At 35.2% G+C, this 26,272-nt stretch overlaps 1 protein-coding gene across 3 annotated transcripts in view; it reads right to left on the bottom strand.

Annotated features, from left to right (window-relative positions):
• Positions 1 to 2,292: 2,292 nt before the first annotated feature.
• LOC123546764 (disintegrin and metalloproteinase domain-containing protein 12-like) overlaps positions 2,293 to 26,272 on the bottom strand; it is a 70,272-nt gene continuing 46,292 nt past the window's right edge. For all 3 annotated transcript variants that reach the window (XM_053551072.1, XM_053551073.1, XM_053551071.1), the window contains 6 exons: positions 17,713 to 17,844; positions 16,927 to 17,102; positions 15,864 to 16,068; positions 15,145 to 15,331; positions 14,566 to 14,704; positions 2,293 to 11,213 (listed from right to left, as the gene is read on the bottom strand). In XM_053551072.1, the coding sequence (XP_053407047.1) occupies positions 9,821 to 11,213; positions 14,566 to 14,704; positions 15,145 to 15,331; positions 15,864 to 16,068; positions 16,927 to 17,102; positions 17,713 to 17,844 (2,232 nt within the window). In that variant the 3' untranslated portion in view covers positions 2,293 to 9,820. The remainder of the gene's footprint in view (positions 11,214 to 14,565; positions 14,705 to 15,144; positions 15,332 to 15,863; positions 16,069 to 16,926; positions 17,103 to 17,712; positions 17,845 to 26,272) is intronic.

Consider the following 26,272-nt stretch of genomic DNA (forward strand, 5'->3'; position numbering starts at 1 on the left):
CAATCCTCTGTGGCAGACGTATTGTTTTTTGCCTTGTCCATATGTCACACTTCATTTCCGATCAATAACTGGAGAACCATTTGACATAGAACCTTCAAATTTCATAGGGTGGTAGGGCTACTTGAGTAGACGACCCCTATTTTTGGGGGGGGGGGGGGGGTCACTCCATCAAAGATCAGGGTCACAGGGGCCTGAACATTGATAACCATTTCCAGTCAATAACTTAAGAACCACTTGACCCAGAATGTTGAAACTTCATAGGATGATTGGTCATGCAGAGTAGATGACCCCTATTGTTTTTGGGGTCACTCCATTAAAGGTCAAGGTCACAGGGGCCTGAACATTGAAAACCATTTCCGATCAATAACTAGAGTACCACTTTACCCAGAATGTTGAAACTTCATAGGATGATTGTACATGCGAATTAGATGACCCCTATTGATTTTAGGGTCACTCTGTTAAAGGTCAAGGTCACAGGGGCCTGAACATTGAGAACCACTTTACCCAGAATGTTGAAACTTCATAGGATGATTGAACATGCGAAGTAGATGACCCCTATCGATTTTTGGGTCAAGCTATTAAAGGTCAAGGTCACAGGGGCCTGGTCATGTAAAATCATTTCTGGAAAGTAACTTGAGAACCACTTTACCTAGAATGTTGAAACAGGATGATTGGACATGCAGAGTAGATGACCCCTATTAATTTTGGGGTCACTTGATTAAAGGTCAAGGTCACAGGAGCCTGAACAGTAACTTGAGAACCACTAGGCCAAGAATGTTGAAACTTAGCGGGATGACTGGACATGACAAGTAGATGATCCCTATTGCAGCCAACCATCAGTGTCTCTTTGACTTTCGCTCCTGACCCCTATTGACTTCTTGCCTATACGACTTTGCATTTGGGGAGACGTGCGCTTTTTTACAAAAGCATCTTCTGTTAGAGAATCGGTATCACATGTAAGACAGTTATAACCCTCTTTCAGATGGAAATCTCATGAGATTTATAAGTTCAGATTAGCATTTCTTTTGTACGTTTTATGTGAAAAGGTATGGTCTGTACTGTAATACACTGTTAGACCCAAAGTTTGATTAGAGGGTTCAACATTCTGGGTAGAACAATAAATATGCAGTACACAGGGACAGGATGGCGAGCTCAAGCATATGGAACCAAGTTGGACAGCTTAACATTAGAAAATTTTAATAGAATTTGTAGAACATTTTGTTGTTATAGCAATGGCCTAGAAAATGAAGTGGCCTGTGTAGTGCCTGCCTGTTTAGCTCAATAGGGAGACAGCAGATTTAAGTATGGCGGGGTTGGGGAGTTTGATCGTTAGGTGAGGCATATGTTCTCTATGACAATTTGATAAGACATTGTGTCTAAAATTCATCATCCACCTCCGATTCATGCGAAGAAGTTTGCAGTTACTTGCAGAAAACCAGTTTGTACTGATAAAGATTATAGGAACACTGGTTTGGTTATCTAACAGCTGTTACTTAACTGAAATACTGTTGAAAAACTGTGTAAATCCAAAAACTAACCGTTCTCAATTTTGCTCCACGTTTCCTGGAAAGACTGATTTTGTGGCAGATGGATGTGGATCAAATAGTCTCCATTTTGGTGACTTGTAGGGACACTTACCTGTTTCCGATGTATAAACATGATCGCTTCCACTCACTTTTTAAGACTGACAAGATTTGTATGTTTGCAGCATGATGCTACCATTATGTACCATAACTTGAAAAATTGCAATACCAAGTTTCCCAGTTTTATGAACCCAAAGGTACAAGTTAGATTTCTGTTTAATAAGACAAAATTTTTATACAATACAAAAGTCTGTTAATACAGTCCAACCTCTTGTCCGTTTCTCCACGGAGCAAACACTTCTACAATGAAAGGTACATAAAATTTCTCAAGATCTGCACAGCAAAAACCCATCTACAACTCGCAGTTTTTTTTAGCCCAGTTTTGGCGAATGCTAGTGTATTACTGTCAGTATGCCTCCCGCAAAAACTAGCACAATCATGTCAAATGGGGTGTGGTTGTAATGTCATATCTTGCCATTTGCTCAAGGGAGGTTGCACTGTATTTGATTTCATTCACCGAGTTAAGGGGGCATTCAATTGATAACCTTGCATAAAAAATGCTGTTACACACTAACAAAGCAAAAGGTTCTCAATTTGTTGAGCAGAAACCATAGGACCTAAAGTTCTATTGCTCCATGTTTGCAAAATTACAGTTCAGCATTGAGGGATTTTCGGATAGATTGGTGTGTGAATTCATAACAATGCATAAAATTATACAAGTAACTTTTAATTTGTAAATAATGCATTAAACAAAATAGTATATGCGATAAATGAGCATATTTATACATCTCTAACATAAAACATTTGGTTGAAAACAATGTACATTAAAACAACAAAGATTTGACAAATTATTGTAGCATCTGATCAGAATTTATTTTCTTTGGAATTTGTTTTATTAAACACAGATCTGTAGAATGCCCTGTACATTTTATAACATTTGTAGAATGTTTAATACACACTACCCTTCACTGAATAATTACAATCATGTTAAATGTGTACAGAAAGTTACAATAGTATAATGGTGTAACAGTAGGATTAACATTTCTGGACATTAACCCTCATGCCTCTAGATATATATCACAATTCTGAATATTTGTTGAGAAACTGGCAAGTCCAATGTAATTTGTCATTTATGTATTTTACAGTTGCCACTGACTGCCGATATGGGCAACTCCTACAGAAAAATGATAGAAATTTTAGGTTCTGAAGATGCTGCAAGATAAGAAAATACATTTAATTCCAGAAGTCCCCCCCCCCATCTTGTTCTCTAATGCACGTAGTATAAAACACACTACATTAATACAGAAACTTGATATATAATTGCATTAAGCAAGAACTGTCACTATAAGCAACATAGACCACCAAATGAAAGCAGGTTTGATATAAAACCTATCCACTGACAGCAGTAAAAATTCAAACATGAAACAGTTTGAATTTTTTGTGCCACATGAACTGTGACAAAATCTTGTCACACAGAAAATACTAAAACACTGACCTAGACCTTTGAGTAACCAACCTCAATAGGGGTCATCTGCTGGTCATGATCAACATGCTTTCCAAGTCCGAGGTTTTTCTTTACTTACCAATTGGAATTCGAGAGAAAGAATGGACAGATAGACCATCTGATTACTATATGCTGCCTTTGGGGGCATTGAGACTATCGGAGATTTTATATGCAATCTTGTCTAACATGAAGTTTGGATCAAAGACCTTCCACATGTGAAACCAGTGCACTATCCACTTGACTATAGAAGGTTATGTTACATGTTGAATTCCAAATTTTAATGGTGCAGAAAGACCACTAGGGCTCCTACGGGTGTTGGCAAATAATTTGAAGTTGGCAACCATAAACCATCTAGCCATTAAGGCCGTCAGGAAATCAAATACTTTACATAACAATATTTACAAAGTACATATTGAACATACATGATAAGTAGTAGATAAATTCTTTAATTATGACATCAACTTTTTAATGCATGACTACTGCAATGGTTAGCACATGTAATTATTTGACATACTAAGTAAATTTTGTCTACGACTCCATGAATCATTGTTTTAACATTTTACTTGCAATAAGCGCTGTCAGTGAACAAGTGCACTCGACTACTCCTGCTTGACAGTGAAATAGGGCATACCTGATGAAACTAGAGCTATCAATAGAGTGATTAATACCCCATATGGGAACTGATATGGGACAGCAGTTTCGAGTCGAATCCATTTAGTAATAATGCATTTAACCATACTTTCTAAATGCCATACATTTTTATGTTTAAAAGTGACATATAAGCTACTAGCTTGTTTTCAAATCCATGTATTTGAACTGTAAAAATTTGTTGTACATGTTATGTGTATGTTGTTTCAAAAATAAGTACATAATTTAAAAGTGAATAATTCATGGAATATTATGCCTAAGTAATGCAACTTGTGTCTAAAGATCAAACATCCCACGTAACAGAGATAGAGCGAATGTGCATAAAAAATTAAGCTGAAATTCAAATTACAACTGGGGCATTATTCATGAAATAATTCAGCTGGAGTTATGGACCTTGTGTCCTATGATGATTAATAATTACAAGGTCATATGATGACAAATGCTAATTATTATACATTTAAATCAAATCGTATTAAGAGATACAAGTGAAAGTGCATCAAAACTTCAAACTGAAATTGCAAGTAAAAATGAGACATTCATGAAATAATAGTGTCAGGGTTATGGGCTAGTGTCATATCCAAGGGGTGGTGATGTAAAACAACTATTTTAAATCTGAATCAAATTCAGTAAGTAATAACTGTGAAAGTGCATCAAAAACTTTAACATGAAATCTAAATGAAAAAGGGCATAATGAAATGTTTGTGAGATTTATGAACCTTGTGTCATATGATGTAGCTGGTGTCAGATGTGAAACAACAATTTTAAGTTTTTATCAAATCTATTTCGTAATAAAAGAGAGAGAGAAAATGCATCAAACTTTAACCTAAAATTCTAAGTAAAAAGGGGACATAAATCATAAAATATTAGTACAAGAGCACTGGCTATTGTGTCACATGACTGATGTTGAAAAACGCCTCTTTTAAGTCAGAAGCAAATCCATCAAATAATAACAGAGATAAAATGAAAGTGCATCAAAACTTTTAACTAAGCTGTTGATGATGTGCCGAAGTGAGTAGGAGGACTCTGTATATACAAATACTTCTTATATTTTGAAAAAAGTTGACATATATCTAGTGGCATGCCCCTTAATCGTTAACCTGAACACATTTTGTATCTCATTTACTGCCATCATTTAAAAAGGAACAACAAGAAATAGGCTAATATCAAATAACTTTTTATACTTAAAACAGTATTTGTTCAAGGGTTTATCTATATTGCACAATATCCCTAACATTTTTATGGCAAATCTGATATAAATAACAGTGAATTACCATTTATTCTAACACGATCCGATTCATTTTCCTATTAAACAAAGAAGGCAGAAAACAGTGAATTATTATACAACAAATCACTGTTCTGACGTCACAGTTATTACGTCATGGCGTCAAACGGCATAGCGGCGCGCTGGAAAAGAAACCAATTGAAAACGGGCAAACATTTAATTAATGTCGTCAAGGATGTACTCTTGGTAACGTGTTAGAATCGAAATAATATATCTCATTTAGTGATTTGCTCTTGAATAAATCATTTTTTGTCGTTCAGATGCGTATTATTATATCAGTCGGGCTGCGCCCTCGTGATATAATTCCTTCGCAACTGAACTCCAAACAATGATTTATTCAACGACAAATCACTGGATGAGATATATTATTTCTTAAATAAAAACATTTTGTCAAATATACAAAAAAAATCAAATAAATTCTAGTCTAAAACTTAAAATTTGCAGTCTTACTGGCATAACTTTTTTAAAACACATTCTAAAATGATTAAAATCAAATTGTAGGAGAGAGTTTTGCAGAATAGTCTTCATAATTACATAAGGACAGACATTGGTAAACCAAAAATAAGTAAAAACTGGGTCCACTTACAAACCAACATGAAATAGTGAAGAAATTGCAATAGTGAAGGTTTTATATCAATCCATTTTAAACAGTGTAAAAAAAAGTGGAAGCAAATTATTCAAGTAGGTAACAAACTGTACTGTACATTTTATTTTCTATTTGGCATGTTTTTGTTGAACACGCATGAAATTTTGAAAAATCTTACACCTTATTATTGAAGGAATTTGTTCGAGTAAGATTTTCCTATAATGTGTATATTTAATATCATGGCAAAATAAATAGTAAATAGCTTTATTGGAGACTCGCAGCTCTATAGTTTTACAGAAATTAGGAATGATAGTAAATATTCGCCTTGACACTATTCAGCAAAAATAGAACCTTCCAAATAACATATGTTCATTTAATTTGGTATTCTAAATAATACTAGATACTTCCAAATGTTATGTTTATAAATTTTTCAGCAACATGTCAGACTTTCCTGGTGCTGTCAACTAGAAGGAACAGCAGCTATATGTATGTTTAAGGGGTAAATGTAATAAACATTAAGATTACATGTTTTCATACAAAACTATCTTTCATGTTTACATCATATGTTTTTCTATGGCTATACAGATTAACAGTTTAGACTATGTCTAAAAATGTACGAAATGGGAGAAAGTCACTCAAATCATGGAAAAAATCTGACAACATTTGTCAAAGCCTAAACAGTATCACACAATAACTGTGAAAATCTAGAGTTAAAATACTGAAGACATATGGCACATAACTAAAGCTAGATAGTTACAGTAACTACATACATTATTTCCATTTCCTTGGGACAGAACATATCTGAAATGTTCAAGACCTGAAGTTGTCACAAAAATGCAAAATGGCAATAAAAATGACAACCATTACATAAACCACTTCTTTACTTCAATTACAGAGTTGTTTTGATGTGTTTCAAGTCTGACAGACATAATTTAAATCATGATTTTCAACTTTTAACCCGTATCATGCTGGAAAAGATTGATTCTGCCTTTGCGACCAGTGCAGATCATGATCAGCCTGCACATCCATGCAGTCCAATCAAGATCTGCACTGTTCGCCATTCAGCCAGTATCTTTTTGGTAAGCACCCCTTTTAACAGTTAATGGTACTGTCCAAACTGAAAGATGGTCAAGTTCATTATAGAAATTTATCAGGGTAAGGATTAATGTTGCCTTTTGAAAGATTTGATGTGTCCATCTGGACATTATTTCAAGAATCAGTAACCTGGTACAACCACAAACTTGTGTGAAAGCTTTCTCACACGAGAGAGTAACATATCTCTTGCTGGACTCTCAGCCCACAGCAGTGAGGGATTTGACGTTGGTAATCTTTACCACTCGGCCAAGCCCCCACCCCGTAATCAAAATGAGATTTTGGTTGTAGAAGTTGCTGCAAAGACCAAATGCAGTATGAAAATGTGTACAAAAATACAAACAGATAAAGAGTAACAAGTGTTTCCTAAAACCTGTCTTGTAAATCAATAAAGTATCATGTTAAATGAAATACAGGTTTTGCAAGTGCTGTCAGATATAAATACAAATGAGCTTTGACAGCTTAGGTATTTATAAAAATTTCCAACAAATAGCAAGATCTGTACATGAATAAAATTTCACCATTAACAAAATGACTATGATGACAAATGAACACAAAATGAAAATAAAATGAACACAAAATGATGAACATAAATAGGCAAGATACAGAATATATCACAGTAGATATGGGTGTAGTATATCTGTACAATTTGTACATGCTCCTCTTCATCCGCACCTTTTATTGCAATGTAAATTTTTTTATTTAATGACTGGCTTAAAATAAAATTTGAATAAAGATGATCAGCTCGAGCAAATAATAAGACAAAATCCCTGAATAATAGTTAATTATTTTCAGGTATATCAAGGCTCCTATCAGAAATGGCTATGAAACTCTAGATTTGTCCATTGTAAAAGTATTAAACGTAAAATCAGTATGTATAATGAATGAATGAATTGGGTTTTACGGTGAACTGACAAAAAAAGGTCATATATCGCTGAGCAGTATGTCTAGTAAGAAGTAGTAATGCCCCTACCAAAATGCCAGTTTCTTGGTTCTTTTTTTTTATGTGTGTTGCATGTGTATTTTTTGTTTCCTTATTTGTCCTTGTTTCAAGTTCACAGTTATCTTGGGAAATGATCTGATTTGTAAAGTTGTAGCTGCTTTGTATACTCATATATCTTCATGTATTGTGTGAGTTTAATAAAGTGCTTGTTCTGCTCTGTTTTATTCTGGTAAATGACAGTATGTTGAAAATTTTAAGCTTATTTAAAATTTCATTTGTTTTTTTTCTTTAAAGATAAATTGATAATTAGCAAATCCATTCAATTTAAGTCCTTGCATATATTAAACAGTTTTTGAAAAAATAACATGTTTCCCAATGCATTCAGTTTTGCTAAACCAGTTTTATTTCAGGAAATAGAATGTGGATGTTAACATATTCCCCAAGAAAAATACTGAAAATCATGAATGGAACTATCTAAATTTTATGTATAAATATAAGTTTCATTTAATCACCCACCAACAAAAAAGTAAATAGTCCTTATAAGTTTTATTTAAATACGATCTTTAAGGAGATATAACTCCAAAAGAAATAATCTGCGCAGGACATTCCAATGATATGCAAAATTAGGCTACATACAAATAACTTTCAATGAAATCTGAGAAGTTTTGAAGAAGCACTGACAAAAATCTCTATACAAACTTTATGTATAATAATCAAGTGGCCATAACTCATTTCAAATCAATAAACTGTGAAACCTAAAATACATGCAGAAAAAAGCTTGGTGCTGTTCATTCTACTGAAGTTTAAGTAAAATCCCACTGATAGTAAAGGAGTGGTCAAGACATATTCTTTTACAAAAATTACCTTTAAGGGGCCAAAACTCCACAAAAACTAATCGGAACAAATGTGCCAAAGGTATGTACCAAAGACATCATTCCCGTGAAGTTTCATTGAAATCTGGCAAGAGATTTTGTGAAAATATACATGGCCAAGCTAAATATAAATGGATGGTCAGACACAGACAGCAAAGGCAAAACCAAAATGTCTCCCTCGGAATGGGAAGACATAATTAATTATAGTGAATGTATTACTGTCATAATGAATATTCTGTCACTGGATTCCTTGTTTGAAACAGAATTTTTAATTTGAAATCTATGTTTCTTTTTTCAAGAGATTTTAGCAATATGTTGTAAAATTTACCGGAAATGAAAGTCAGTAAGTTTTACAAACATATTGCAACAATAACATTTAATATCTTGGGGGGTCAAAATACCGAAAACTTGTTGAGAAGAAGTGCATCTGATTTCTACAAAACATGTCCTATTTTCTCCACTTTAACATCTGAACATTTCAAAGTCAAACATACATTTTAAAACTTTTCAAAAGAATAAAACACTTTGTAAAAGATGCTTTGAGTCATGGATAAAGATCTCAGAAGTTTAAGAAAACAAAACAAATATGATAAAAATTCAAGCAAGGAACTATGTTACGTATTTCTGCAACAAAGAAAAGACAAAACCGTTAAACTGATTGCCTTTGAACAGAATAATGTACTAGTTCTATACATTTAAACAGAACCTAACATCTGGAATGGGCAAATATTCAACCACATAGTAAGTTAGACATTTAAGATTTACTTTTAAATGTGAAATCTGCAATTTGGTTTAATTTCCTTAAAGGGATCTCAGTACCTATAAAAAGTAGTGTTGCATAATCTTTGCTTTTTGCACGTAGTGAGACAAAAACTAAAATTCACATTTCGAAGTCTAACTTTCTGACTTAAGATGTTGACAAATACAAGTTCCTGATTATCAAAGGACTATTTTTGTATGTATGAAGTAACATTTGTAGCAAACATATCTTAACATGATAATTGCATTACTGTAAAAGCAGAAACTTTCGAGAGGGTTTAATTTTTCGCAATATTCGCCAGGCCCTACATCTTGCGAAAATCAATCCACACAAATACTCAAAATTAGTAGAAATTATAATTAAAATTCAAGTAGGATACTATTTTTACAATTTCGCGAACATAATGAAAATTTCAAAAATCACGAAATTTTGACCCAGCGAAAATATCTGCTTTTACAGTATGATGATTCAATGTCATATTTAGCTACTGGTATATATAGTTATCCACAGGCTAATATTTCATTTGTTACATGACAATACTATTTTATCATCAAACATCAACACTTCTGATTTGTTTCACACCTGACTTTGGTTTTGGAGGAGTCATAGGAGCTTTTGCAGCACCCTGAGACTGAGTTCTTTTAACATTTCTATCACTTAATAAAGGTTTCTTTTGAACTTCAAATCTTTGTGCAAGTCCTGCAACACTAGCGGCACCGGCATCTGGATCATCGTCCAGCGATTCTGTGGAAGGTTTTCTAGTTGGTTCACTTGGTTTCAGGTTGCTCGACTGACTGGCTTGTTTTGACTTTGAAGAAAGACCTGGTCTGGCTTTTGGGTTAAATATAGGTTTTTCATTATCAGCCCACTTGGCTGGGTTAGGTTTTGTATCAGATTTTGCTTTATTAGCAGCAGTTTTGGGATGTAATGACTTCTTAGTATCAACACTCTTTGAAACTGTTGTGCGTGGTTTTGGTTTCATATTTTTTGGTTTAATTGCAGGACTAGAGGAATTGTTTGGAAGTTGTTTTTCAGGACTGTCACGTGGTATTTCTATGTTTATGTCATCTAATTTAGATAATTCATCTTCAAGCATTTTTCTGGTATTATCTACATTCGGTTTAACTGGTGGTGGTGGTGGCCTCTGGGGCATTCTGGGTGAACCTGTCGCCAAGACAGCAGATTTACGACCATCTTTAACTCCAATATGTACATCATCACCACATTCACTCTCGGGCATAGACATTGGACGTGGCGGTAAAGGACGATTTCTTCTGGTTGTAGAAGTATTTTCATACTCATTTGCTAAACTGACTTTTGGTGGCACCGGAGGAGGCGGAGCATCAAAGTCTTCTTGTGAAGGAGCAGCAGTAACGTTTAAATTTTCAAGCTTTACAAGATGTTTTGACCTCCTGTCTGTTGTACTTATCAACACTGGATTTGATATGTTTCTTGTTAATTCTCTCTTCTTCACAATATTGGCAACAGGAGCCTCTTCTGCCTTTTCTGCCTCTGGTTTAAGGTTTTGTGCTCCTTGTTTGTCACTCTTTGAAAAACTGGGAATTTTGAAAATTGGACCAAATCTCGATTTACTCTCTGCTGGCGGTGTTTCATTATTTGCCTCTGTCTTAAATTCAGACTGGTTACTGGCTCCTTTATTAGGTTTCAGTGGTGGTTTTGGTAAGGCTGGTTTGTGAGTAGGAACCGGACTTGGTTTCACATGTGATTTGGTATTAGAATGTGTCGTACCAGTCAGTACCGGGTCGGACACTTTGACAGATAATCCTGTACGGTTGTTATTGTTAACAGGAGGCTGTGGTCTGGCTGGCTGGGGTCTCAGGGGTTTTGTGTCAGTTGGTTGTGGACGCTGTGGTGCTTGTCTTACAGGTGAGTGCTCTCTCTTTGGTGGAGGTCGAGCCGGACGCAAAGGTCTGTCTTGACCCCTGAAGAAAGTTTGTATTTCTTTAACTTTGTTATTAACTGTAAATCTTTAATTTTTTTTAGTATATTACAGAGCAAAATAAAGAGATAATTGATATTTAGGCATCAGACAAAATTAAAATTTAGAAGCCATTAAACTCTGAAACTAAAGATTTTAATTAAGATAAACTGCATTATTCTGAAAATCAAATCCCTGAACATAAGGCTAATTCTGAAGCTGATAATATACCGTACAAAACACTGAACAGTTTTTACTCTTAAAAGTTCTCTAAAATGTAAATCTAATAATCCCCAAGTAGAACTTGTTAAACAAAATAACAAAGAAAACTGCATTTGTTACATATATTAAAATATATTCTTCAACCAAGACAGAATGGTGTTAAAGTAGTTCTGCACGTTTGGATTGAAATTTTTTCTACAATGTAGAATTTGATTAAACTCTGATATGGGTGGTTTTCAAAATAATGAAGCTTTTTCTTCTCTCTCACCTTACTTCAATTCAGTTCAGTTTTAGAATGTGTTTTGGAGCAAAATATATCCAAATCAATGTACTCAATAAATGTGTGCAATTTTATCTTGATGGCTCAAGCAGTTTTAAAGTTATATTAAATTATATAGCTAATTTTGTCCCCTGTGCACCCAAAAAAGTGTGACATTTTACATGAAGTATAGTTTTCAACTGAGGTTTACTTTTTAAAACCATGATTTATTGTTACAGTTTTGGCTTTTTAATGTAACTTAAACTCTGCACATTTAAATAAAATACTTCTTTTCATTACCTACATCTTATTGTTACTAATATTTCACATCTTGTGATGGAACCCTTTTCACGAAAAATAGTGAAAAAAATACTAAATTTAAATGTTGAACACTACAATTTCATAACCCTATTACTTTTCAAAAGTCTTAATGTTTTTCTAAGATCTTTATCCTTTCAGCTGTGAAGACACAGTATGATTTTTTTCTTTAATAAATCGACTTTCTCAGAAACTTGATGAATGTCTATACACCTAAAAATGTCCCCTGTGCACCTTTTCAGTTGTTAAGTGTCAGATTTCTTTTATTCTTTAAATAAAATGGGATTTTACTTTATTTTCCTTGAAAGGGAGTTACAACAGATACAAAAGCAGCCTTCAACTTCACATATTACTGACTGTTAAACATTCACAAAGCCAAAAGTGATGTCCCCTGTGCACCCTTTTTTTGACATATATCAATTATCATAGCATTACTGTAATTTGTGGTGGCATTTCTATATTCTTAGCAGTGTGAATGCAAAATTTAGGCATTACTTGATAATTTAGCATTATATAAGAAACCCTGGACAATTAAAAATTCATTGTTTGCATTTTTTTCCGAAGTTGCCAATTTTCAAGTTTAAAAGTGGAAACATCAGTTTTATTGCTTCTTAAGCTCTTAAGTTTACCTAAATATGTAAAGGTTCACTAGTAAATATTATGTAGTTAAAAGAATTTTACTTACCATGAACATATTCTATGAATAAATATTTGATACAATTTGTCCCCTGTGCACCCTTTTTAGTAACATTATAAAGTATGTATGAATTTTACTATTCCTTTTTATCATGCATGGTATTTTGTCATTTTTCTAATATGAATAAGCAGTTCATGTAAATTAAATGATTTCAGTGTGTTAGTTATGTATAAAGTCACTTATTTTTCATTTAAAAGCATTACATTTTGTTGAATTTTCATGTTTTTGTAGTGAAAATTTTCAATTTTGTAGTTATTTTGTGGAATAAACTATTTTTTGATAGTATTTGTCTAAAGTTTATTACCAGTAGTCTTTTTATGAATAGAAAACTAATAATGGATGAATATTACACTGATCTTCAGTATGTGTCCCCTGTGCATCTTTAAAATAACTCAATTTTGAGTAGACAATTCTAGAAATTAGAATTATTGGACATTCTTGAAATTTGGCATGTGGTTTATAAACATGCAACATGTCAGAAAAAAGTTGGTTTATAATATATGATAGTTATTTTGCATTCAGCAACAACTTTTCTAGGTAAAGTTTTATTTTCATGTCAAATTTGTGCAGAAAGGGTGATTTTAAAAACCAATGTCCACAAACATATGATTAAATAAGTTTCAAACCATACACATACACCCATTACTTATCATTTATGTTGAAAAAATTACTGTAATACATATTTCCTTGTCATAAAACCATGCAACATTTATCACCCACCTTACTGGAAATTCACTGAACTTTTGAATTAAAGGCTGAAATATTTTCTGATTGGCATTTCTCAACACTTCCCCAAAGTTATTTCCTTCAAATATGAAGTATTTGCTATAATAAAAAATAGGTGACCACCATAAGAAATAAGTTTGAATTTTCAACCCCTATGTCACACTTTTGCTTCATTATTTTGAAAACCACCCATATTTCAAAACTTTAGAATATACCTAGAAAATTCAGCAAATAAAAAAGATAGAATAGTGTACATGATTTTTTGCTAGACTGATTTGAAAAATTTGGACCTCAAGCAATATTTCATAATGGGGGTCTATGGGAAAATCTTAACTTTCATAACATTTTCGCAAATAGAATTTTTTCTACAATGTAGATTTTGATGAAACTTCTCACAGTTGTAAATAAACACATAGCCTATGATTTGGTGAAATAAAATTTATCGGTCTGTGTGCTTGTTTTTAAGATATTTGACCATGATTAAAGTGAAACGTACATTTCACGCTAATTTTAAGATATTATTTTGAATTTTTTAACGTGTCATATGATTTATTATCATATTTTGACTTTAGAAATATAGCAACAGTGTCACTGTAATAAATTTACTCACAGGTGTCCATTAATTCATAAACTGATTTTCATTTCCGTATGCCGAATCCAGGCTTTATTCTACGTTTTCCGGATAAGTGACTTTAGCCATCACTTCCGGTTTTTCAAACGTGCAAAACTACCTTAAATGATTTAGACTCTGAGAAAATTCCAGGCAATAGATCTGAAAATTGAGCCACACCATGAGAAAACCAACATAGTGCATTTGCGACCAGCATTGATCAAGACCAGCCTGAGCATCCCCGCAGTCTGGTCACGATCCATGCTGTTCGCTTTCAAAGCCTATTGCAATTAGAGAATCCATTAGCGAACAGCATGGATCCTGACCAGACTTAACGGATGTGCAGGCTGGTCTGGACCTATGCTGGTCGCAAATGCACTATGCTGGTTTTCTCGTGGTGCGGTTCTAATGTTTTTATACTCTGGATAAAGTAAAGATATGGTAAACACTTTAATGTAAATCTATAAACTTCTTTCAGCAAAAAATTATTTACATGTAGTATTATAACAAAAGAAACACCATACTTGTATTTCATGTTAAATCGATCATTCCACCAAGCGAAAATTGTTGCTCGGAAGAAGTAAGCAATGAAGGCAAGTACACCTAGAAGTGGCACAACAACCAGAAAGAACACTAGCAGACCAATCAACAGGCTCTTGTCATCTGAAATATCATCATTACAGACTAAGGTGAAACATTTCAAGACAAAAATACAAGATCAGAGAACTACCTGTAGGAAAAAAAACCTGCATAGAATAAAGTATGTTATGTGTTTAGTGAAAAAAGGTATTCTTGCAGTTTTTTTGTTGTTTTTCTACTCGAAGTATCTTGTACTCATTCATAAAACCTATCTGACATAGATTACTACCAAAGTTTAAATTCATTTTAAAAATCTGAAAAAAGTCTAAAAAACTAAAACCAGAAATGTTATATCTTTGTTTTAAAAACAACACGAGTTGTGAAAGGTGTTAAAAAAACATCTATTAATTTGATTAGGCTAGTCTCTTAAATTTGACTGCTGTCTTGTAATAATGTATCTCCTTCACTTAAAGAATCCTTTATCATGTAAATTATAAACCTAATTGCATTAAACAAAGATATACCATTGATTTTGATGGGTCCGCTATCTACACTGCCACCATTCCCGGCCTCGTCACATTCAGGGCCTCCCCATCCTTCGTCACAATGACAGTTTCCGTTACTGTTACACACTCCTCTATCTGAGCATCCAGAGGAGCAGTGGGAGATATTCAAGTGACTTAGTGCAGTACACTTGTGGTCAACACAGATCTGAAAGATTTTTTTATCATTATTAAGATGTTCTATAGGACTGATACTTGTGATTTTTTTTCACTCTACTCTGAATATTCTAAATGAAACCCATAATGGGAATGGGAAAAGATGGCAATCAGTAGCCAAATTTCACTGAAAAACATTACTGAAATATTATGAAGATGTTCTATAGGACTGATAATTAAGATTTTGGTATTCTACTGTGAATACTCTCAATAAAAGCCAGAATGGGAAATTGGAAAAGGTTGTAATCAGTAGCCAAAGTTCATTGGAAAAACAGTATAGATACAAACACAAGCAAGAGCTGAACTGGAATCTGTTATATAAATGGTATCAGTCATGTTAACCCGAGGAAGAGATTATCGAAAACTTTCTACAACTGTTTGCCTTGATAACAAACTTTATTTAATGTAAGCTTAAAAATGACTAAGACATCCCTGATGTTGTTTCATGCTGGTGGATTTAATCTGCTTTTGTGACATTTTTAAAGATATAATTCATGAAGATCTGGTTTAAGAATATCATTTACCTTCCTATTATCACACTTGGCACCATCAGGAACCATGCCAGGATCTGGCATATCAAGGCCAACATCCAGCATTGCACCTCTACAGACATAGGTTTGTGGTCCTATTGTAAGAAAGGTGGCTGGAGTGGCGTGAGCTAGATTGTCCTTCCAAAACATCAATTTCTCATTCTGGTGTACACAATGTAATAATCCACACATAACATTTCTGTAATATAAATTTGAACAAATTTGGTAGAGGCACACTTGGAAAGGCAACATACCAAATATCAAAAGCATATGCCTTGCAGTTTCAGGCAAGAAGACTTTTAAAGTTTTTTCCTATATAAGTCTATGTAAAACTTGAGACCCCTGTGGCAAGGTTCTTTTCACCCGAAAGGGCATAATTTGAACAATTTTGGTAGAGAAACACAAGGCAATGCAACAAACCAAATATCAAAAGCATAGGCCTGTGTAAAACTTTGAGACCCCTGAGGCAGGGCCTCTTTTCACCCCAGGGGCAAAATTTTGGTAGAGGACCACAAGGTAATGTTACATACAAAATATCAAAGGCCCATGTCTTGTGGTTTAAGAAAAGATTTTTAAAGTTTTTTCCTTCATAAGTCTATATAAAACTTGTGACCCCCCGGGGTGGGGCCTCTTTTCACCCCAGTGGCCCAATTTGAACAATCTTGATAGAGGACCATTAGATGATATCACATGCCAAAATTTATATCAAGGCTCTACATCTTGAGGTTTTGGACAAGAAGATTTTTTAAGTTTTTCAGAGTTCTGCATGGAATTCAATTCTTTGAACACTTTTTTGAAAGGGGCCACCCGAGGATCATTCCTGTGAAGTTTGGTGTAATTCTGCCCAGTGGTTTTCTAGGAGAAGATATTTTTAGAAAATGCTGACGGACGCATGACAAACGATTGACGCCGGACATTGAGCAGTCACAAAAGCTCACCATGAGCCTTTGGCTCAACAACTGGAGCATAAACACGTCACTGCCTAAACCTACACCACTGCCTAAACCTATGTCATATACATGTAAATACCAGTACTACATGATGTTAAAGAACTTACTCTCTCTGGCATGGCTCATAAGTAGACTTGGTCCAGTTATATCCACAGTTACCATGCTTGCTGCCGTTTGAGTTGAGATGTTTGAAGCAAACCGGGTCAGAGACTCTCCCCGTACTTCCCCATAGTAGTTTACACTGACCTGTGTGGGTCTTACACTGACCCTTGTAGCAATAAGACTGAAATGAAATGTAATATACAGATCTAAAATAACTTCTAATAGGAAAAATATAGAATAACAGAAACAAAACATGCAGTTCAGAATAATTAGTCACCAGAAGGGCAGAAATCAGCTGTATGACAAACTTTTCGCCCCAAGGACTGCCCTTAAATTATGAAGTGTTTATTACTAACTGGTTATGTACTGTGAAATGCCTCTTGATTATGAAGATAAATTCTATCATATGAAAGCCTACATTCTACTTCAGTTTTCCAGACTTTTAATCTTTCTCAGAACTAACAAAGAAAACTATTTTTTCTAATGGTTTTAAGCTGAAATGAGGGATGCCACTGTACATGAGTGATCATATATGAGCCACGCCATGAGAAAACCAACATAGTGGGTTGCGACCAGCATGGATCCAGACCAGCCTGCGCATCCGCGCAGTCTGGTCAGGATCCATGCTGTTTGCTAACAGTTTCTCCAATTCCAATAGGCTTTAAAAGCGAACAGTATGGATCCTGGCCAGACTGCGCGGATGCGCAGGCTGGTCTGGATCCATGCTGGTCGCAAACCCACTATGTTGATTTTCTCATGGCACGGCTCATATGTTTTTTTTTTTACAGTACCTGTCCACTGTAACAATCTACACCATCTTGTAGAAATACATCTGCTGGACACCTTGGGTTGTCCCCCTTACAAAACTCAGGTAAATCACAGTCTCCAACACTTGGACGGCAAAGTGTAGCTGCTGCCTTTGGCTTAAATTACAATAAAAATCCCTTGATACAACCATAAAATGGAGTTTTAAACATACGCCTTATGATAAATATGAAGGATATTTTGATAATAGGCAAAACTCTTGATCCCTAAAAAAATCATTGACCCTAAAGCGCTCACTTGTTTAAAAGGCTTCAAGTGTATTTGTATAAAGTAATGGTATAAGTACATTGTTACGTTTATATAAATATCAAGGCTCTAGCTATTATGGATTCTGAGAAGAAGATATTCAAAGTTTCTTTTATATTAGCCTATATTATATACATGTCACACACATGGGAATGGTTATTTTTTAACCTAGGGCAATAATTTGAACAATTACAGTAGAGGGCCAAACACCGATCTCACACACCAAATATCCAAGAAACATCTGTATAAATATTGTTTTAGAATTAGGCCTGCGGTTTCTGACAAGAACATTTTTAAAATTTCCAATATATACATATAGGGAAAAAGTGACAACTCTCCATGTTTTATGACAAAAAGATAATTTGAACAATCTTGGTAGAAGGTCAAACAAGGACCATTTGTGTGAAATAATTTAAAACAAGAGGACCATGATGGTCCTGAATCGCTCACCCATCCCCACATGACCCAGTGTTGAACTGAGTATGACGTCGTTATTTCTATTATTTGACAAAGTGACCTAGTTTTTCAGCACATGTGACCTAGATATCATCAAGATAAAAAATTCTGACCAATTTTCATGAAGATCCATTGAAAAATATGGCCTCTAGAGAGGTCACAAGGTTTTTCTATTATTTGACCTAATGACCTAGTTTTTTAAGGCACGTGACCCACTTTTAAACTTGACCTAGATATCATCAAGGTGAACATTCTCACCAATTTTCATGAAGATCTCGTGAAAAATATGGCCTCTAGAAAGGTCACAAGGTTTTTCTATTTTTCGACCTACTGACCTAGTTTTTGACGGCACATGACCCAGTTTCGAACCTGACCTAGATATCATCAAGGTGAACAGTCTCACCAATTTTCATGAAGATCTCATGAAAAATATGGCCTCTAGAGAGGTCACAAGGTTTTCTATTTTTAGACCTACTGACCTAGTTTTTGACCCCACGTGACCCAGTTTCGAACTTGACCTAGATATCATCAAGGTGAACATTCTGACCAATATTCATGAAGATCTCATGAAAAATATGGCCTCTAGAGAGGTCACAAGGTTTTTCTATTTTTAGACCTACTGACCTAGTTTTTGACCCCACGTGACCCAGTTACGAACCTGACCTAGATATCATCAAGATGAACCTTCTGACCAATATTCATGAAGATCTCATGAAAAATATGGCCTCTAGAGAGGTCACAAGGTTTTTCTATTTTTAGATCTACTGACCTAGTTTTTAACCCCACGTGACCCAGTTTCGAACTTTATCTAGATATCATCAAGGTAAACATTCTGACCAATTTTCATGAAGATCCATTGAAAAATATGGCCTCTAGAGAGGTCACAAGGTTTTTCTATTTTTAGATCTACTGACCTAGTTTTTGACCGCACGTGACCCAGTTTCAAACTTGACCTACGTATCATCAAGGTGAACATTCTGACCAATTTTCATGAAGATCCATTGAGAAATATGGCCTCTAGAGAGGTCACAAGGTTTTTCTATTTTTAGACCTACTGACCTAGTTTTTGATCCCACATGACCCAGTATCGAACTTAACCTAGATATCATCAAGGTGAACATTCTGACCAATATTCATGAAGATCTCATAAAAAATATGGCCTCTAGAGAGGTCACAAGGTTTTTCTGTTTTTAGATCTACTGACCTAGTTTTTACTCCCACGTGACCCAGTTTCGAACATGACCTAGATATCATCAAGCTGAACATTCTGACCAATTTTCATGAAGATCTCATGAAAAATATGGCCTCTAGAGAGGTCACAAGGTTTTTCTATTTTTAGACCTACTGACCTAGTTTTTGACCCCACGTGACCCAGTTTCGAACTTGACCTAGATATCATCAAGGTGAACATTCTGACCAATATTCATGAAGATCTCATGAAAAATATGGCCTCTAGAGAGGTCACAAGGTTTTTCTATTTTTAGACCTACTGACCTAGTTTTTGACCCCACGTGACCCAGTTACGAACTTGACCTAGATATCATCAAGGTGAACATTCTGACCAATTTTCATAAAGATCCCATGAAAAATGTGACCTCTAGAGTGGTCACAAGCAAAAGTTTACGGACGCACGCACGGACGCACGGACGGACGACGGACGCCGCGCGATCACAAAAGCTCACCTTGTCACTTTGTGACAGGTGAGCTAAAAACAAGGAAAGTAGTTTCATACAAGAAATTTTTTTTTGTTTCTACTATATACATAAGTTATAGGGAAACAAGAGGGCCAAGATGGCCCTAGGTCGCTCACCTAAGAAACACTCAATAACAGTGTAAAACATGTTTGACCTAGTGATTTCATGGAAACAAATATTCTGACCAATTTTCATTAAGATTGGACCAAAAAATTGGTCTCTTGCGATAAAACAAGCATTTTCTTAGATATAACCTAGTTTTTGACCCTAGATGACCCATGTTCAAACTCGACCTAGATTTTATCAAGGCAATCATTCTGACCAAAATTCATGAAGATCAACTGAAAAATACAGCCTCTATCACATACAGAAGTTTTTTCTTTGATTTGACCAAGTGACCTAGTTTTTCACCTCAGATGACCTATATTCAAATGCGACCTAGATTTCATTCAGGCAATCAACCTGACCAAATTTCATAAAAATCAACTGAAAAAAACAGTCTCAATCGCATACACAAGATTTTCTTTAATTTTGACCTAGTGACCTAGTTTTTGACCTCAGATAACCCATATTCAAAATCGACCTAGATTTCATCAAGGCAATCACTCTGACCAAATTTCATGAAGATCAATTGAAAAATACATCCTCTATTGCATACACAAAGTTTTTCTTCGATTTGACCTAGTGACCTAGTTTTTGACCCCAGATGACCCATTTTCGAACTCGGCCTAGATTTTATCAAGGTAATCATTCTGGCTAAATTTCATGAAGATCAGTTGAAAAATACAGCCTCTATTGCATACACAAGGTTTTTCTTTGATTTGACCTAGTGACCTAGTTTTTGACCCTAGATGACCCATTTTCGAATTTGGTCTAAATTTCATCAAGGTAATCATTCTGACCAAAATTCATGAAGATCAATTGAAAAATACAGCCTCTATCGCATACACAAGGTTTTTACGTGATATGACCTAGTGACCTAGTTTTTGACCCCAGATGACCCATTTTCGAACTCGGCCTAGATTTCATCAAAGTTATCATTCTGACCAAAATTCATGAAGATCAATTGAAAAATACCGCCTCTATCGCATACACAAGGTTTTTCTTTGATTTGACCTAGTGACCTAGTTTTTGACCCGAGATGACCCATTTTCGAACTCAGCCTAGATTTCATCAAGGCAATCATTCTGACCAAAATTCATGAAGAAGAATTGAAAAATACAGCCTCTATCGCATACATAAGGTTTTTCTTTGATTTGACCTAGTGACCTAGTTTTTGACCCGAGATGACCCATTTTCGAACTCGGCCTAGATTTCATCAAGGTTATCATTCTGACCAATATTCATGAAGATTAATTGAAAAATACCGCCTCTATCGCATACACAAGGTTTTTCTTTGATTTGACCTAGTGACCTAGTTTTTGACCCGAGATGACCCATTTTCGAACTCGGCCTAGATTTCATCAAAGTTATCATTCTGACCAATATTCATGAAGATTAATTGAAAAATACAGCCTCTATCGCATACACAAGGTTTTTCTTTGATTTGACCTAGTGACCTAGTTTTTGACCCGAGATGACCCATTTTCGAACTCGGCCTAGATTTCATCAAGGTTATCATTCTGACCAATATTCATGAAGATTAATTGAAAAATACAGCCTCTATCGCATACACAAGCTAAATGTTGACAGACGACGGACGACAGACGACAGACGACAGACGACGGACGACAGACGCCGGACATCGAGCGATCAGAAAAACTCTCCTGAGCATTGCTCAGGTGAGCTAAAAAGAGACCATGCCCTCTCATGGCCATGTTTTTTTATGAATTAGAGTAATTTGAATAACCTTTGTAGAAAGTCACACAAGGACTATTTGTGTGAAAGTATTTTTAAATCAGCAAGCTGTTTCTCACAAGAATTTTTTTTTAAGTTTCTACTATATACATATAGGGAAAAGTTACCACGCCCTCTGGCAGTCATGTTTTTAAATAAAACCGAATAATATGAACAAGCTTTGTAGAGGGTCACACAAGGACAATTTATGTGAAATTATTTTAAAATCTGGCTGGCAGTTTCACACAAGATTTTTAAAGTTTCCACTATATACATATAGGGAGAAGTGACCTCAGCCTCAGGCAGCCCTGATTTTTGACGAATCAGAATAATTTGAATAATCTTGGTAGAAGGTTACATAAGCACCATTTGTGTGAAATCATTTCTTTTGTTTGTTTGTTTTGGGTTTAACAACTTTTTTCAGTATTTCATTTATGTAACGTTGGGCAGTTAACCTAACCAGTGTTCCTGGATTCTGTACCAGTACAAACCTGTTCTCCGCAAGTAACTGCCAACTTTTCCACATGAAACTAGTGGATGTTTTTTAGCCTCAATTTACTTTTTCAATGTATTACATAAATATATCAAACATAATTTGGTAAATACATATTTACTGTTGATTAGTCAAAGCTAAGAGCACATACGCAAGCCTTTAAGAAGAGCCAATCACCTGAACCTTTGGCAACTATAACTGAACACAGCAGAAATTTAGCTTATGTCACACTCAGCTAGTGACACTGTCCTGATCTAAGTAAATATCAGGAAAGCAAACACCATTCTGAATTCTGCTAAGGTGCTAATGCAAATCCCATGAAAGTTCAAAGACCTTCTCAATACCTAGTCTTATATACATCCTCATATTATTTGCTTCACAACTGTATTACAATTACTGTATGATTATAATTGTTCATCAGGAACTAACATAATTCTTTCATAGTGAAGTACAAAATCAAAGCCCAGTAATGAAAAAAACAAGAGGGCCATGAAGGCCCTGTATCGCTCACCTGACCTATTGACCTAAAGATCATCAAGATAGTTTCATTAAGATATGGTCATAAATGTGGCCTCTGAAGTGTTAACTAGCTTTTGCTTAGTTTTGACCTAGTGACCTAGTTTTTGACCCAATATGACCCAGATTCAAACCTGACCTAAAGATCATCAAGATTAACATTCTAAGTTTCATGAAGATACAGTCATAAATGTGGCCTCTAGAGTCTTAACAAGCTTTTCCTTTGATTTGACCTGGTGACCTAGTTTTTGACCCCACCTGACCCAGATTTGATCTTGACCTATAGATCATCAAGATTAACATTCTGACCAAGTTTCATTAAGATATGGTCATGAATGTGGCCTCTAGAGTGTTAACTAGCTTTTCCTTTGATTTGACCTGGTGACTTAGTTTTTGACCCTACATGACCAAGATTCAAACTTGACCTAAAGATCACCATGAGTAACATTCTGACCAAGACGTATGAAAATACAGTCATAAATGTGGCCTCTATAGTGTTCACAAGCTTTTCCTTTGCTTTGACCTGGTGACCTTGTTTTTGACCCCAGATGACCCAATATCAAACTCGTCCAAGACTTTATTGAGGGTAACATTCTGACCAAGTTTCATTAAGATTGGGCCAAAATTGCAACTTCTAGAGTGTTAATGAGCTTTTTCTTTGATTTGACCTGGTGACCTAGTTTTTGACCCCAGATGACCCAATATCAAACTCGTCCAAGACTTTATTAAAGGTAACATTCTGACCAAGTTTCATTAAGATTGGGCCAAAATTGTGACCTCTAGAGTGTTAACAAGCTTTTCCTTAGATTTGACCTGGTGACCTAGTTTTTGACCCCAGATAACCCAATATCAAACTCATGCAAGATTTTATTGAGAGCAACATTCCGACCAAGTTTTATTAAGATTGGGCCAAAATTGTGACCTCTAGAGTATTAACAAGGTTTTGCTTTGACTAGACCTGGTGACCTAGTTGTTGACTCCAGATGACCCAATATCGAACTTGTCCAAGATTTTATTGAGGGTAACATTCTGACCAAGTTTCATAACGATTAGGTCAAAATTGTGACCTCTAGAGTGTTAACAGTCAAGTTGTTTATAACAACGGACGGACGACTGACGGATGACGACAGAAGACAGAGACAGGGCGATCACAAAAGCTCACCTTGAGCACTTTGTGCTCAGGTGAGCTAAAAATCCATTAATCAAATTTTTAAAATATAACAATTCATTTCCTACATAGCCATTTTGGCTGAAACTGGTACTTCACCCTCAAGAAATTGGAAGAAAATGACAGCCTGTTAACATCAGTTCAATATCTTCCCCAAACTTTAAAACATAAAGAGAAAAGAATCAGAACAGGAAGCCATATCACTTCAACTAAAATTTTGGTTATGTTTGTATAGACTTGAGCTACAGTTTAGCAACAGAAAATTATTCTAAAAACGGATCTCTGGCTAAGTAACAAACTAAGGCTGCAAAACTGACGATACTTTCCAGTCAACACACTAACCATGCAACATGATATTTCAAATGATTAACAAGAGGACCATGATGGTCCTGAATCGCTCACCTCTTCCCACATGACCCAGTTTTGAGTATGACATCGTTTTTTCTATTATTTGACATAGTGACCTAGTTTTTGAGCTCATGTGACTCAGTTTTGAACTTGACCTAGATATTATCAAGATAAAAATTCTGACCAATTTTCAAGAAGATCCATTGAAAAATATGGTCTCTAGAGAGGTCACAAGGTTTTTCTATTATTTAACCTATTGACCTAGTTTTCGAAGGTATGTGACCCTGTGTTGAATTTTACCTAGATATCATCAAGGTGAACATTCTCACTAATTTTCATGAAGATCTCATGAAAAATATGGCCTCTGAGAGGTCACAAGGTTTTTCTATTTTTATACCTACTGGCCTAGCTTTTGACCGCACATGACCCAATTTCGAAACTGACCTAGATATTATCAAGGTGAACATTCAGATCAATTTTCATGAAGATCCATTGAAAAATATGGCCTCTAGAGAGGTCGAAAGATTTTAATAATTTAAGACCTACTGACCTAGTTTTTGACCGCAGTTGACCCAGTTTCAAACTTGACCTAGATATCATCAAGATGAACATTCAGACCAACTTTCATACAGATCCCATGAAAAGTATGGCCTCTAGAGAGGTCACAAGGTTTTTTTATTATTTGACCTACTGACCTAGTTTTTTAAGGCACGTGACCCAGTTTCAAACCTGACCTAGATATCATCAAGGTGAACATTCTGACCAATTTTTATTGAGATCCATTCACAAGTATGGCCTCTAGAGAGGTCACAAGGTTTTTCTATTTTTAGACCTACTGACCTAGTTTTTGACCGCACATGACCCACTTTCGAATTTGACCTAGATATCATCAAGATAAACATTCAGACCAACTTTCATACAGATCCCATGAAAAATATGGTCTTTAGAGAGGTCACAAGGTTTTTCTATTATTTGACCTACTGACCTTGTTTTTGAAGGCACGTGACCCACTTTCGAAATTGACCTAGATATCATCAAGATGAACATTAAGATCAACTTTCATACAGATCCCATGAAAAAATATGGCCTCTAGAGAGGTCACAAGGTTTTTCTATTATTTGACCTACTGACCTAGTTTTTGAAGGCACGTGACCCACTTTCGAACTTGACCTAGATATCATCAAGGTGAACACTCTGACCAATTTTCATGAAGATCTCATGAAATATATGGCCTCTAGAGAGGTCACAAGGTTTTTCTATTTTTAGACCTACTGACCTAGTTTTTGACCGCACGTGACCCAATTTCGAACCTGACCTAGATATCATCAAGATGAACATTCAGACCAACTTTCATACAGATCCCATGAAAAATGTGGCCTTTAGAGAGGTCACAAGGTTTTTCTATTATTTGACCTACTGACCTAGTTTTTCATGGCACGTGACCCAGTTTCGAACTTGACCTAGATATCATCAAGATGAACGTTCTGACCAATTTTCATGACGATCTTGTGAAATATATGGCCTCTAGAGAGGTCACAAGGTTTTTCTATTTTTAGACCTACTGACCTAGTTTTTGAAGGCACGTGACCCAGTTTTGAACTTGACCTAGATATCATCAAGGTGAACATTCTGACCAATTTTCATGAAGATCTTGTGAAATATATGGCCTCTAGAGAGGTCACAAGGTTTTTCTATTTTTAGACCTACCGACCTAGTTTTTGACGGCACGTGACCCAGTTTCGAACTTGACCTAGATATCATCAAGGTGA

The sequence above is a fragment of the Mercenaria mercenaria genome, chromosome 9 (genome assembly GCF_021730395.1).
Source record: "Mercenaria mercenaria strain notata chromosome 9, MADL_Memer_1, whole genome shotgun sequence".
Taxonomy (NCBI): Eukaryota; Metazoa; Mollusca; class Bivalvia; order Venerida; family Veneridae; genus Mercenaria; species Mercenaria mercenaria.